Raw genomic sequence first — 16,489 nt, forward strand, 5'->3', positions numbered from 1 at the left:
GCCTCCCATAGCGTCACTTCCGGCCCCGCCTTGCCCCCTGGCGGAAGTGAGGGAGCGCAGAGTGGGGGTACCTGGTTCGATCGCCATGGAGTAGTCGCCGGGGGGACGGAGCTGAGCCGCGGCAGCAGCGCGCGACCAGACAGACGGACAGCGGGACGCAGCCCCCGCCGCTTCCCTGTGGCGCAGGTGAGAGGCGGGCCAGGGCGGGGGAGGCAGCGGCTGCCTGTGGCCTAGCGACACCGGGACCTGCTCGCCCAGAAGCCGCTCCCGGGCAGGGCCGCCAGGCGGGGCGGTGTTTTGTGCCGGGCCGGGCGGACAGTCACCGGCTCTAAGCCCGTGGGGGGTGCGGAGCTGCCCTCCCTGTGCCCCTTCCCCAGGGCTGGAGGAGGTGGGGGTGGCGCAGGCGGAGCAGATCAAAGCTCTGTCGGGGCGCCTGGTGGGTTGGGAGGAGCTGGGAGGGGGCCTTGGTGCTTCCTTCTCCTGCGCACCGCGGTACGTGGCTCTGTTGGCAGGACACGGCAGTGACTAGCCCGTGACCTGTTTGGGGTGTTAATTTATTCCCTCCCAACACCTGGCGGGGCGTTTTGTGTGGCGGTGTGGCTCGTGTCACACGTCAGGTGGTCCCCGCACTCTCCCAGCCCCCTGCTGGGAACCTGTGATAAATAACTATATGTCTGTTGCAGTGCTTCGGGTTTTCAGCCGTGTCCTATACAGAACTCCTGAAATAAGGATTTGCTTTGTTCTCTTGTACTGTACCTGATCCATCCTATCTATGCCTTTCCAAAATGTGATTAGAATTGTTTTTTACAAATAAAGTAGAGACTTGATTGCCAGGAGAATACAGGGAACCACTTGGTATCAAAAATATCTCACTAAGACCCAGTGATAGAGATGTAGCCGTGTTAGTCTGGGGTAGCTGAAGCAAAATGCAGGACAATGTAGCACTTTAAAGACTAACAAGATGGTTTATTAGATGATGAGCTTTCGTGGGCCAGACCCACTTCCTCAGATCAAAATCAGATTTTGGCCTGAACCTCCCCCTGCTGGGGGATATAATCCTTTCCCCTATCTACTGTCCCTTGAAGGGGATCACATTCCCCCAAAAGGAGGAATGAGTTATAGATGGGGTCTGGCCCATGAAAGCTCATCATCTAATAAACCATCTTGTTAGTCTTTAAAGTGCTACATTGTCCTGCATTTTGCTTCACTAAGACCCAATTACTCCTATGCTCTGCTGTTGGGCTGGTGAGGAGTAATCTTCATTTTTGCTGGTGTCTTGCCAGCTCTGGAACCGTATTTAAGGGTGGCTTGGCATTAAGTCTTCCTTAGTCAGATGTGCCACCATTGCCAGCCATCCACTTGTTCACAAGTGGAGTATTAACCTTGCTGTAGTGGCGCTTATGCGTGTGTGTGCTTGTGCGCCTGTGTGTGGAGGAGGGGGGAGTTACACAGACTGAGCATTGATGCAGCCAAGTAGGATGGGTGGCAGTTTCTCACAAACTACTCCACCCCACATGACCACATTAGAAAAGAGAACAAACTAACACAAAAGTGATTACAGTAATTCCTAATTTAACACGTGCCCGCTTAACACGTTTTCGCGATGGCACGATTTTTTTTTTTTTTTTAAGGGAAAGTTTTTTGAATTACACAACTGTCCCTGGAATAACACGATTTCCCCAGCCAGCCCATTGCCGGCAGCAGCGCGGGGCTTCCCCTGCCTCCCTTCAAAGCAGCAGAGAGTTCACCACTTGCTGCGCCGTTCCCCGCTGACTGTCCCTCGCCGGACGTCTTGCCCCCTCTCCTCCACCCCCGCTTGCAGGCTGGTGGCTGGGTGGGGCCCGTCACCGTTGGCTGCACGGGGTTTCTCCTGCCTCCCTGCAAAGCACCGGTGGGTTCGCTGTTCACTGCACTGTTCCTCGGCAACCCCCCCTCGCTGGATGCAGTGCAGGTCCCGGCAGACCTGTCACAGGCATATTCCCAACCCAATCTTCCTCCCCTCTCCTCCCCTTTCTTTCCCCTGAGCCAAACACCTCCCCTCGCTGCTGTAACTCAGTCTCCTTTCTCCCCTAACCTTATGTCCCGGTCCCAACAGACACCACTGCTTGAAACGCAACCCCCACCTTTTCCATTATTTTCAATGGGAAAATTGACCCCGCATAACATGTTTTCACTTAACACGACCATTTTCTGAAACATATCTATAGTGTTAAATGAGGAATTACTGTACTCAAATTAAATCTGAATAGTTGAGGGATTATTTGTGTTGCCTTTATTTTTATTTTCAGTATTTTTAATGTTTCCCCATCTTTTGTCTCATTCACATGTTGTCTTAGCAAAAATGTAAGTCTCTTGTTCAGCACGCTGATCTTTGTAGGCTGGAGTCAGCAACATACGGCATGTGTGTCGTAAGTGGCACGCAAGATGATTTTCAGTGGCACGCACAATGAACAGACTCCCCCTCACTCCTCCCCACCCACAGCGGGGAGCCTGTCCTGGTAATCCAGCATTGTGCCTCCGGATTGGAGACGGCGCCGGCTTCATGCAGGGAGGGCAGGAAAGCCCCAAGGTTCCATACCGGATCTGGCTTGCAGGGAAGTACATATGCAGTGCTCTTCCCACCCCCACAGGAAAAGCTGAAGCAGAACCCAGGGCGGGAGACCAAGCAGGCACACTGTAGAGAGAGCCCATCCCTCCCTTCTGGGAGAGCAGTGCAGCCCAGGGCAGCAGGGTTCTATCTAAGCACGCCACTTTGGAAAGGTTGCTGACCCCTGACGTAGGCAAACAGCATAGATCCCCTGCTGACTGTAATGGAATTCCACGCACGTGTAAGGGTTCCCCCATACCCACCAATTTATAGGATTAGGGTCTGATATTGTACTAAAATGGCAAACAGGAATAAGGACAGTTCTATTTAAAATACTTCTAGAGTGCCAAATTCTTGTTGCCTTAAGTATTATATTTACTAAGATACTGCAGTTTTCTTGGTTTTGCGTGTCTTCTGTATTTTAATTTAAAAGTGTAAAATACTTCTGGATGTTTGACATTATTAATAGAATACTAGAACTGGAAGGGACCTTGGGAGAACATCAAGGTCAGTCCCCTGCACTCCTGGCAGGACCAAGCACCATGTAGATCAACCCACACAAACATTTATCTAATCTGCTCTTAATTATCTCCACTGATGAAGATTTCACAACCTCCCTAGGCAATTTATTCCAGACAGTTAGGAAGTTTTTCCTAAATGTCCAGTCATTCTTCCGCACTACTCTGTGCTGATTAGGCCTCAGTTGGAGTATTGTGTCCATTTCTGGGCACCACATTTCAAGAAAGATGTGGAGAAATTGGAGAAGGTCCAGAGAAGAGTAACAAGAATGATTAAAGGTCTAGAGAACATGACCTGTGAAGGAAGACTGAAAGAATTGGGCTTCTTTAGTTTGGAAAAGAGAAGATTGAGGGGACATGATAGTGGCTTTCAGGTATCTAAAAGGGTATCACAAGAAGGAGGGAGAAAAATTGTTCTCCTTGACCTCGGGGAGATAGAACAACAAGCAATGAGCTGAAACTGCAGCAAGGGAAGTTTAGGTTAGACATTAAGAAAAATTTCCTAACTGTCAGGGAGGTTAAACACTGGAATAAGCTGCCTAGGGAGATTGTGGAATCTCCATCTCTGGAGATATTTTAGAGCAGGTTAGATAGACATCTATCAGGGATGGTCTAGATGGTACTGGGTCTTACTATGAGGGCAGGGGACTGGACTCGATGACCTCTTGAGGTTCCTTCCAGTCCTAGTATTCTATGATAAACCTCCACTGCTGCAACCTAAGTCCATAACTTTTGGTGCTAGAACAAGAAGCAAAAGAGAATATTTTTTCTCCATCTTGTAACACCCTTTTAAGTACTTGAAAGTTGCTATATGTCCTTTCTGAGTCGACTTTTTTCCAAACTAAACAAATCTGGTTGTTCCAGTCTTCTCTAGAAGGTGATGTTTCTAGACCGTTAATCATTTTGTTGCTCTTCTCTGGATCCTCTCCAATTTGTCCACTTCTTTCCTGAAATGTGGTGCCCAGAACTGGACACTTGAGTTGAGGCTTAATGAGTGTGGAATAGATCGGAAGAATTACTTCTCATGTCTCGCTTACAACACTCCTATTAATGCATCACAAAATAAAGTTTGCCTTTTGAGGGGAGAGGGTGTTTGTTTTTTGTTTGCTTTTTTTCAACAGTGTAACACTTGACTCATATTTAGCTTGTGGTCCACTATGAGCTCCTTGAGTATTCTAGGATGCATTTCATCAAGCCCTAGTGACTTGAAGACATCTAACTTTTCTAAATAATTTTTAACTTGTTCTTTTCCTGTTTTAATTTCTGAATCAACTTCCTTTTCTCCTGTATTCACTACTGTAAGCATCTCATCAGCAGCAGCCTTCTTGGTGAAAACTGAAACAAAGAAGTCATTAAGCACTTTTGCCTTTTCCACATTTTCTGTTATTGTTTTTCCTTCTTCATTGAGCAGTTACTTCATTATCTTGTCATTATTACTTTTGCTATGTATAAGAGTTTAATTTTAGTCTTGAAAATACTGCTGAAGAAGCTGATGTTAGTGTGATTTACTTAGACTTTCTTATTTTTAAATACAGCTATTTTGACCTTAATTTGTGTTATTGAAATTGCCACTCCCCAAGTTAAAATTGTTTTTATACTTGATCCACATGGATTGTCTCTCCAGATACTACAACTGACATTTAATATGGGATAATTCAAACTAGGGATGTCAATGAATAGTCAACTACATGATTAACCAGTAAGCCTGAGTTTATTGGTTAATCCTGTCGACTGCACACACTTTTTCCCTTTTACTGCCTCTGTATCAGAAGCCGCAATGGGGGGTGGGGTGAGGGAAGGGAGGCAAGAGCTTGCTTTTAAGCAGGCTCCCCATGAGCAGCAGATCCCGCGGAGCTGCCTGCCCCCCTCCCACTCCCGTGCTGCTGTCTCTATTAGAGAGGCAGCAACATGGAAAGTGAGGGGGGCAGGCGGGAGCTGGTACATGTGGGAACTTGTCTTTCCACACATGCTGGCTCCGCCAAGCCACTTGCTGTCTCCCATGCCTCTTACTACATGAGAAGTCATTCTTCTGATCTATTCAGCAGTGTGGGGTGTGGGCAGAGGAGGCTGCCACAGAACAGTCTCAGTCTGTGGTGGGCCAAGGCATGCGGTGGACAGAGGGTGCTCCATGGCATGCCGGTGCAGACCGTCCACAAGAAGATCAGGCCCTCCCCTGTATCAGAAGCAGCAGCGCAGGGGGCTGTCAGGTAGTGAGGCTGGAAGTGTACTGGCTGCTGCCCCCGCCCTCCGTGTACTATCGAATAATTGTGTAACTGCTAAGATTCTGTGGGGTTGCATTATTATTAAATTAATCAGTAGCTAATATCCCTAGTTGAAACTGGTAATAAAGGAGCTGTTTTTATAAAAACAAAACTCATCTTTGATTTCACTCATATTGTCAACACAAGGATTTATCAAAATATACTGGCAGTATTAACAGACATTAATTTATGAAAACAGTCTGCATGCTAAGAGATTAAATTGGCTCATTATCTCTTTCCTCTGCTAAAATAGTGGTTTACCTTTGTACAGTGCCAAGATGGGAATGAGCATATTTGATCTTGCATACTAGGCCTATTTGTAAATTCTCGCACTTTTGTTGATATTTTTTTTGTTAGTATCCTCCCTTACTGCCTTCTCCAATCTTTTTAATACAATTACCATGTGGATCTGCTACCTCTAGCAGAGAATGCTTCTTCCAATATAACTGGAACCAATGTCATGTCATTCAAGCAGAGAGACTCTTCAAACTTGAGTATACATAAGGAATTTGAATACAGGCAGTCCCCAGGTTACGTACAAGATAGGGACTATAGGTTTGTTCTTAAGTTGAATTTGTATGTAAGTCGGAACTGGCTCCAGATTCAGCCGCTGCTGCTGAAACTGACCAGGGGCTGACTACAGGAAGCTGGAGGCAGAATTGCTTTGCCCCCAGCTTCCTGGAATCAGCCACTGATCAGTTTCAACAGCGGCTGAATCTCGAGCCTGGGACAGAACAGCTGGGCTGCCAGGTAGGTCCCTGCAGGACCAACCCGGCAGCACCCCAGCTGCTCTACCCGAGGGTCCACAACAAAAGCCTGGTCTGCTGGGGGGGGGCGGCGCACTAGCTGCGCCCCCCCCCCCCAGCAGACCAGGGACACGGGGAGCAAAGCCTCAGAGGCGCGGGACCCCGCTGCTGCTGCAGCTTTGCTCCCCGTGTTCCTGGTCTGCTGGAGATGGTCCCCAGCAGACCAGGGACACCTGGAGCAGCTTTTCTCGCCCCGGATGTTGAGGTGGCGGGACCGCTGCGCTCTGGGCGGTCCCGCTGCCTGCGACCTCCGGGGCGAGAGAGCCCCGTTCGTAAATGCGGATCCGACATAAGTCGGATCCGCGTAACTCGGGGACTGCCTGTACATAAAAAAATATCAACAGGAACTTGTTCATGTCATACTTTCAGTGTAATAAGGATTTTGAACATGTTCCTCCCATGTTGTGACTTCAAGTACAAAGAACCAACGTTAGTAGGCGATTAAAAAGAAACTGATATAGTTTCATTGTCCATGCTGAATAAAATACAAAAGTGAGTAATATTAACAGCAAAAAGTAAAATAGATCTAAATTATTTTAACAAGATTGAAGTAACTAACTTATTTGTTTAATATTTAATCCCACTGTCATAGACCTGTTTTACCTTAGTTCTTTGCCCATTGTGCCTATTCTGTACCCTAAGATTCTGTGTTGCATATCCTTGAGAGAGATGGTTACTCTGATTTTGAGCCCAAATCAGTGAATCAGAGGGGGTAGGGGAGGACAGTGCCGCCTGATAGTGGCAGCAGGGTGGGGGGAGGCAGTGGAGACTGCCACGAAGCAGCCCCTCTTTGCGAGGGGTCTGAGCATCCCTTGGACAGAGTCTGCTTTGTGGCAGCAGCCCCTGTCCACTGGGGGTCAGAACTCGCTGTGGTCAGAAACAGCTGGTATGCTTGGGGAGCTGGTTTTTAAACTGGCTCCCCCTGCCACCCCGCACTGCTGCCTTTGATACAGATGCAGCAACATGGGATGGCAGGGGGCTCCCTGGGAGTGGGGCTGGGAGCACACCAGGTACTAGCCCGGACCACCTGGGGACTATTGAATAGTCATGTAACCAATAACCTTTTGTGCAGTTGCACGACTATTCAGTTACATGGTATCTAAGTTCCTTAATAGTTCTTACAATATTACTGTCTTAGTAAAGAGACATTCAGTGGGGTAGTGATCACTGCCCTCCTGTTGACCCCAACAGGGATAGAGAGCACTCAAGACCTTGCATGAATGGGCCCAATTTTACGTGAAGATTATTTTCAGAAATGGACAGTCACTTAGAAGGAATTCAACTAGGATATGTTGTTTCTGCATATCTAAATGAAAGTTAGTTACAGGAAAAAGCAATATCAGAAAATCATATAGTACAGGTTAAACCTCTCTAATCTGGCACCCTCAGAACCTGACCAGTGCTGAACAAGAGAGTTTGTCCATCCATGGGAGGTCAGTATTGTCTAGCAGGATTAGCAGCACTTCCACTACTTACTGGGCTCTTAGAAGACATTCAGGGGTAAATTAGAGCTTGAGAGCCAGGACTGGCATCTGTAAACAAACTTTGAGACCATGGGAAACTTGGACACGTCCATAATAAGCAAGTTTCTGGCAAACAAAAATCATTCTGGACTACGGATGTTGCCAGACTAGAGAATTTCAACCTGCATATATATTTTTATCTTGGTATCTTTTTGGTTCTTGATTTGTGTAGTCCAAGGGTGGGGAGCCTGCAGCCCCCGGCTTGCCTAGATTTGACCCCCGAGGCTCAGAGCTCCTCCCCCTCCCATCATTGGGGAGCCCATGTTGTCATTCCAGCTCCTCGCCCCCTGCCATTCCACCATGGGGCTGGTGTACATAAAATCTACTTGCCGGGGGGTCAGCAACCCCTGCTCAGAAAAGGTTTCCCACCCCGATGTATTCCTTTCGCATGTTGAGCAAGTATCTTTCTCTAACTTATTTTCACTCACCCTTCCAACAAAGCATTAACAAAGCATTAACACTCTACAATTAAATACATAATTACTCTGAAATAAATTTCATTCCTTGATCTCTATTCCTGTTAAGTAGCTGGTTGAACAGGAAACTTCTGCATTGGTGTGGTTCTGTATCATGAAGTTCAGTTGCTTCAGCTCAAATGTATTTGTCAATACTTAACTCTTCATAACTACATAATTAAGGCCCTGATCCTGTAAATAATTATTTGCCTGACTTTATGCATGTGAGTAATCCTATTGAAGCCACACAAGCTACTCATGAGCTTAAAGTTAAACGTTTGTAGGACTGGAACAAAAGTGGGCTACTGCCTTCCTTTCTGCACCACATTTTCTCCACCTAGCGTAAGTGGGATGAAGCATCCAGCAGAAATTTAAAAAACTGAAAAGGGTTACTGATATAATGATTCTAAATTAATTATTACTGCAGGTAGGGAGCAAGACATGAGAGTGTCTCTGTCGCAGTTTCAGTATAAGTTATACTTTTATTCCTTCAATAGCACACCCAGCAGCAGAAATATATTCATATTCATGGTTTGAGCTGCTAGACAATAGTGTTTTCCTGCTGTTACTAGCAGCAGTTGTTTATAGTTAAATACTTCAATTAAATGAGGAAATTATTAATACGTAGTTACAGGTGAAAATGAAATTTATTCTAAACCATATTCTTGCGTCCCTTAAATTGCATAACCATGTAGAAGAACAGAACCCCACATACAACATGTAGAAGCACTAATTCTAAAGCAAAGCAAAGAAAAAGCAGCTCTTTCACTTTCTCTGCATCAGCTGATGGACTCATTAACACATCACAACAGAAAATGTTAGTAACATCAGCAGTTGTTTCAGGCAAAACACTGAATTTCAAGCATGAGTTTTGGCAGGTACAATGAGAGGACTTATTTTTAAAATGTATTCAATGTGACTGCACCTTTTACTGTTAATTATTAGCGATATTAAGCATAAAGCTTTACGCTTCCTTTTTAAAATATAGATTTTCTACAGCTGTCTTTGTGTTCTGTTTTTTTAATAGTATGAACTATTAAAAGTATACTAATGATTTGCAGGACCTTCTCTTAACAGAAATGGAAACAATTGTGTTTTTTTTCCCCGTTCCCCCTCCTCTGTTTGTAGGCAAATGTGATAGCATACAGTTGGAACAATGGAGTCTATGCTGAATAAGTTGAAAAGTACTGTTACAAAGGTAACAGCTGATGTCACCAGTGCAGTGATGGGAAATCCTGTTACCAGGGAATTTGATGTTGGCCGACATATTGCCAGTGGTGGCAATGGGCTTGCTTGGAAGATCTTTAATGGAACTAAAAAATCAACAAAACAGGTGAGATTTCAGTGAAGGCCTCCAGTTACATTATGTGTATGGTAAATCATACTTGAGGAACGATAACAATTTTGTTAGGAATTTTGAAGAACATTTTGTTCTATAAACTGATGCTAGTGCTACAACTTGTGTAATAAAATGAAGACAGAAAAGGTATCCAAATTAGGGATATTAATGCGTAACCAGTTACCTGATACCCAGGCATAGAGCTGCTCCAGCCCTGCCAGGCTCCTGAGTGGGGCTGCCGCTTTCAGCCTGTGGGAGACCAGAAGCTCTTGGACTGGAGCAGCCCATGCCTACAGCGGCGGGGGGCTGTTTAAACCTCCCGCCCGCTTCCATTTAATCAGTTAACCAGTTAACATTTAACCGGTAAACTTATTAAATAGGATTTTACATCCCTAGTTCAGATATGTTAATTGATTTAAGGTTCCCATTGCTCATTTAATCACCACAGACTGACACTGTATACTTGCTGATCAATTGAGATGCAGTAAGTAACGTTACATGTGAGATTTGTTAACCAAGAGTATGCGGGGGAAGGCTTCCTGTGCTAAGTGCCTTCACAATAACTGTTTCAGGTCATTGTTAATCTCATTCCTGTAAATACTATATTCACAATTACCATTTAAAATATATTAACATTTTAAATTCATAAAATATATAAGTATTCTTTAGATACCCATAGTTAATTTTAACTGTATCACTGATTTTTCCTTATACTCTTATTATTCACAGCATGCTGTGAAGTACAGTACAGATGAGAAATGCATCATCTTAGTCTTGGAAGTGCCTGAGAATTTTTAGCATGCAGTAGAAGGGGTAAAAAGTAATATAATTTAGTTAAATAGATGCTCATTATCAGTGTTTCTTGTAAATTGAGGTGGCCATCTTGGAGAGATTCAGGTGCCACTCATCCGATTAGCATAGAACCCAGAGCTGGCAGCGTATGTTTCAGCTGGTGGGGCACATATGCACATGCCTCAACTCAGGTTACAAAGTTAATTCTGTACATGGATAGAAAAAATTAGAGAGAACATTAACATTGCTCAGTAGTTAGCCAACCATTCTCAACTGGGGGTTCGTGAGCCAGTTTCAGGGGATCTACAAATTAGTTTTAGGGGGGCTGCGAGGCCTGGAACCTTTTCCTGAGCCAATGTGAGGAGTTTAGGGGAGGTATGTGGGGACATTTGTTGTCCACGCTCTTCCCTTCCACCCCCCAACTGCAGTACTGTAATCAGACAGAGATAGCCCCGGGGCAGCTCTTCACACAAACACACACCATCTCTTCTCCTCCCGCACCCCGAGGCCAGGTCAGAGGTGGGAAGTCAGACCCAGACAGTGTAGGGTAGTTGCTGCTCTGGCTGGTGCTATGGAGCGGTCAACTGTGGCGCTTCTCCCATCTCTTCCTCCCGCTTCTGGTATTTGCAGCTGCATTCTATCTGATGCCATGAAACTCCTTGGTGTGGCAAATACTAAGTATCACTTGATGGATGTGTTTTCCTAGGTGTTTGTGAGGAGTTAAGATTTTTGGTAGACTCCTTCCAAATATTGCTAAGATATACAGAAAAGTGTAAGATACATTTATTGTATTGTTGCTTAGTATTTATCTTCTGCCATTCCAGCCTTCTGGCAGCTTGTGAGTTGCTGTCAGTGATGTCACTGGCAGAGATGACAAACTTCCCCAAAATGATCCATAAGTGTTCTGTGTTTCAAATACTGCTGAAAAAAGAACTGTAGTTATCATTATCAGCATTCGATTCTTTCCACTACAAATAGGTATTCAGTATTCAAATATAGATTATTTGGCCATCTGGATATAGATTCTAAACCTGTATTTCAGTAATACACATCTTTTAAAAACGCTTATAAAAACCCAGCAGTTCTGTGCTAGGGAGAAACAGACTGACCTTAAGTCTCTTGTTCCCTAGATAAGTGGAGATCAGGTATATTGTGGGATTGGGTGAGAATATTGTGCTTTGAAATTATATTGGCCTATCTCAGCTGTCAGTTTAAGGTAGTGGGAGTATATCTCTAAACACTAAGCACCCTTTATTATGAATCTTCCTATGTAGTTCTATGTGTGTGAGTGTGCACACATACATACATTAAAAAAATCAGCTAAGTCTCTGCACTTTGTTCAGTCCATTGTGGAATTTGTTGATTGTTTACTTCATATTGCTGTGAACATTTTTTTTATTTATTCATTTCCTGGCCTAAAGAGGCATTAGTCCTTCCCTCTTCTTAAATGTAGCTGCAAAGACACAGTTAGGGATGGGGGCACTTGAGAGAGCTTTCTAATCGAACCATCTTCTCCATCTCAAAGATTAGCAGAATGCATAAGCAGATGATCATCTGTGCCTTAGAATTCTTGCTACCCATGGTTTTCTGTTTCTTATTCAGAAAATCAGTTAACTCACACAATCTTATTAGGATCAATATATATTTATTTACTAGTTAAGTCAGGAAAGTAGATTAGTTTCAAAATAACCACAATTGAATGAGGCTACTACTAAAACAGCCTGGTAAGAAATGTGATTTTTTCTTTTTTAAAAAAAGACTCCAACTTTAAAAAAAAAAAAAAAAAAAACCTATGAAAAAATAGGAGGCTGGGGAGTCTCTTCTGGAAATAGAAGAGATGCCTATTAAAATAACATATGTCTTAAAAAGAATTCTCTAGTTAAGCTTCCAGAAAATCATAGAAGTACATCGTGTAGTCAAATGCTGGGTATGTATTCAGTTACAGAATAGAATGATTTTCCAGATTATATGTATCATACTCCCTCCCCAAATAAGTACAGGTTGAACCTCTCTAGTTTGATACCCTGGGGACCTAACCAAACCAGGTGCAGAACCAGAGAATCGCCAGATCAAAGGAGGTCATTATTGTCTAGCAGCATTACCATCACTTCCACTACTTACTGGGCTCTTAGAAGACATTTAGGGATAAATTAGAGCTAAATAACAGCACAGAACACTTAAGCGAGGACTAGTGGCTGTAAACAAACTTTATGGGACCATGAGAAACTTGGCCACATGCATGATAAGTAGACATCTAGCTAACAAAAATCATGACTGGTCCAGATGTTGCAGGACCAGAGAAATTCAACCTGTACACTGAATAAAAGAATATTAGTAAAGTTGCGAAGTCAAGCACTTAATTCTGGCATTTCCTAACTTTAAAGGTTGCCTGTACAACTGAAGTCTAGTCAATAAATATTTTTTCTCATTGTCCAATGTGTGGCCCTACCCTTATTTACTGCCTGATATTCAAACCTTTCTCTGAAGACAGAATTATCAGTTTCCTTGTTGTAGACTTCATTTTCACAGCTCCCCTCTGAGATGAGGCTACTGTATAATTATCATCATTTACAGATGAAGAACAAAGACAGTGTGAATAAGGTCAGAAGTATCCAAATGGGAAAGGGCTGATCAATGGGTAGGAAGCAAGGGCTTCTCTCTCTACTCCCGGAGAGGAAGCCACCACCCCGGGAGCCATAGAGGTTACTCGGTTATCCTGTTACCCGATACTTAACACCCCTAATTAATGCTAGTACAGGCTGAACCTCCCAAATCTGGGAGACTCTGTTCCAGCAAAATCCGTGAGAGCCAGCCGAGAGAATCCGGGGTTTGCAGAGTTCCACCTGGCCCATCAGAGGCTAGGCAGGGGAACCTCGGCGGCAGCAGGGAGCCTCCCCCTGCAGGGAAACCCCACTGTCAGTGGGGTCAGGAGAGCCCCTGGCATGAAACTGGTGACAACTAGGGAACCTCAGGAAACCCCTGATGGCCAGGCAGCACTGACTGGGAACCCCCCGGCAGCAGCAGGGTCAGGCAGCAGCTCGGGAGCTCCAGCTGGAGAACCTCAGCAGCGGAGCCAGGCGGCAGCCAGGGAATCCTGTCCCCAGCAGGGGAACCCCAGCAACAGTGAGGCTAGATGACATTGGGGAGCTTCCACCCTGACCAGGGAACCCTGGTGTCAGTGGGTCAGGTGGCCAGAGATCCCCTGTTAATGGGGCTGGCGATGGTTGGGGAACCCTGGGAAACCCTCAGTGGCAGCGGGGCCAGGCCACAGCAGCACAGCGGTAGCAGTAAGGTGGCCCAGGCTGGGAAACCCCGAGGAACAACTGGAGGTAGTGGGGCTGGTGGTGGCCGGGTGGCCCTAGTTGGGGAACCCCTGGTAACCCCAGGCACAGCCAGCGGGCAGCAGGGTAGGAGCCTAGGCCACGGCAATAGCAGGGCAGGGACTCCAGCCTTACAAGCTGTCAAGGGGGAAGCTTTGAACTTCCCACAACTGACAAATTCCCTGGTCCGGGACGGCTGGGGTCCCGAGGACGCTGGCCCAGGGAGTTATAACCTGTATTTACAATTTGTTAAAGTGAAGTCCTTTGCAAACATTTTTAACAGTTTTAAAAACAACTACTTGACAAATTTCAGTGAAACGTTGCAGAAGAAGAGTATCTGGCATAGAAGCTGAATTTTTATAAAGCAGATCTACTGTTCTAAGAAAAAAATCTCAGAAAATATTTTAATGTGTTGAACTTGGTTCTCCCCCCCCTCCCCCATTTATTGCTTGTCTCTTAAAAATTAAGTCGTCATGCAACTACCATAGGAGATTGAACTTGAAATGGCCCTTATAAAATATGTGGCAACTATATTGTAGCTCTCCTGTGGGAACTGAAAATATGTATGTTTTTGTTTTTGCTGCACCACTTTCTAGCCTGTAGGTTGTTTTATTATTTTTCTTAATATTGTTATAAGAATAAAAAGAAACCAGATTGCCAGTTTTGTTTGACAGTTAATTCTTTAATGATTCTTTCTCTGGAGGCTGTCTGGGAAAAATTAGTCATCTTCCCGGATTATCATCCGTTTCATTAGTTTATTTTTTCTCCTTTCTTTAAACATCCATTTCCCAAGCATCTGAACTGATTACTGTCTCTCTCGTGGTTTGCATTCTAGATTAGATAGATATCTTAGGCCAAGTCTACATTGGTAAATTACTGCTCAGTAAATCAGCCCCCGGTGCTGTAACTTTCACAGTACCACACTGGTAAAGCACTTGTGCACCAGTTCTGCAATTAGTATGTTCTAGGTAACCCACCTCCACAGGAAGCGTAGAGCTTGCTTTGCTCTGGATAATGCGCTGGGGTACCAGTGTGGACACATTGGTGTAGTACTGCATTCTCACTGGCCATGACTTGGACATACTGCAGTGTAAGGTCAAAGTGAAAGAGCTGTGAAATGCCTACCAGAAGGGGCAGGAAGTAAACAGCCACTCTGGTGCTGCGCCCATGACTTGCAGGTACTACAAAGCACTGGATGATATACTTGGAGGTGACCACACCTCCACTCTGAAGAGTCCCGTGGATACCTCAGAGGCTAAGGGGGCATCCAGCACTGGGCCGGGAGAAGAGAAGGAAGTTGTGGCCGAATGTGCCAAAGGGAAGGGAGACCCAGTGCCAGGGGACTCGGCATCTATAGGGGCTTGCAGTCAACTGTTTTGTTACCCGCAAAGAGGTTTCTGTGTGAGGCTGCTACCAGTCAGATGGCAAACAGACCATAGATGCATTTTCTTACGTGTTGGTAATATACCTCACAGAACTCATCGGTGATTCATGCAGCTGCTATGCTACCCTTCTCCTCCGCTTAGCTGGCAAAGCAAACATCGTGTTTGATCTCTGAAGGCTGACATTCCCTCACCATTGTGCCGTCATTTGGGGGGAGTGGAGGAGAAGACGACCATTGCTGCCCAAAGACAAGCCACATATATGATCCCAGAGTGAACCTGCAGTCGCGTGAAGGACCCTCATTTGCTTCCCTGCTCACCCTAAGCAGCTAAATGTTCGCTCCCTCTTTCAGTGCTCTCCCTAGTTTTCACCTACCCAGATCACAATACAGCCGTACATGAATGGTAACCCCTGCCTGGCACCCTGCCCATCTTCATAAAAGGATTCTGCAACAAAGGGTTTCCCTGCCTGTGTCAGTACAGCAAGGGTTTTCCTAGCCTTTTCCCCTGCCCCACTGCACCTGGGATTTCCCTTGTTGCTCTCAGTCAGGGCTACTCAACTTCGGAAGCCCCTGGGCCCACAATGATACAGCACATGCTGAGGGCCGCAACTTAAGTTTGGCTGCAAATATATGCAAATAGTTTCTTTCACACTGACAGGCTTGAATACAAAAATTAAGCCTTAAACTGTGGTGTCAGACCCAAACGGGGCCAGTGTGAGCCAGTCAGCACCTCTCAGGCTCTGCCCACAAGACTTAAGTAGCCAGCACTTCCCCCAGTGCCTTGGTGCTCCCAGCACCTTCTCCTTGGGGGCTAGAAACACCAACACCCCATACCTGTCTGTTCCAGCCAGCCCATTCGCTTGCGTCTTTCAGTGCTCACCCCATTTGGGAGATGCCTTGCCATGGTGTAGCATGTTCCCAGTAGAAGCCATGTTCAAAGGATCCCACCCACAGACCCCATTCGGCAATAACAATAGGGATATTATTGACAAAGTCCAGCTTCCCTTCCAAAGCTCAATGACAATGTTTGTAACAGCCAAAAGCACATTCCACAGTCATTTTGCATCTGCTCAGCCTGTTGTTGAATCACTCCTTGCTGCTGTCCTCATGTATGGCTTTATGAGCCACAGCATAAAGGGTAGGCAGGGTCTTCAAGAATCACAGTAAGGATTTCCTCTCCCCTTACCTCCCCATGGTGATTTGGTCTGGGAAGAAAGTCTCTGGTTGCAGCTTTCTGAAAAGGCCAGCGTTCCGAAAGATGCTTGTGCTTTGTACCTTTCTGGACCAGTCTGCATTAATATCTGTGAAACCTCCATGGTCATCCTGCAGAACCCTAGAGAAATACCCCATGCAGTTAATATACACAAAGGCTAGGTCGTCTGGTGCTAGAATTGGAAAGTGTGTGCCATTCTTTACTCCGCTGCAGTTTGGGAAGCCCATATGTGCCAGGCCTTGGGATTGGTGCCAGCGACAGCCCAGTCACACAGGCAGTAAGGGAGGGTCT

At 45.5% G+C, this 16,489-nt stretch overlaps 1 protein-coding gene across 1 annotated transcript in view; it reads left to right on the forward strand.

The window, feature by feature from the left end:
- Positions 1-16,489, forward strand: part of SCYL2 (SCY1 like pseudokinase 2) — a 54,886-nt gene continuing 38,397 nt past the window's right edge. Inside the window, exons 1-2 of the mRNA XM_006125853.4 lie at positions 1-186; positions 9,279-9,483. Of these exons, the coding sequence (XP_006125915.1) occupies positions 9,307-9,483 (177 nt within the window). The 5' untranslated portion in view covers positions 1-186; positions 9,279-9,306. The remainder of the gene's footprint in view (positions 187-9,278; positions 9,484-16,489) is intronic.

This window comes from Pelodiscus sinensis, chromosome 1, assembly GCF_049634645.1.
Source record: "Pelodiscus sinensis isolate JC-2024 chromosome 1, ASM4963464v1, whole genome shotgun sequence".
Lineage (NCBI taxonomy): Eukaryota > Metazoa > Chordata > Testudines > Trionychidae > Pelodiscus > Pelodiscus sinensis.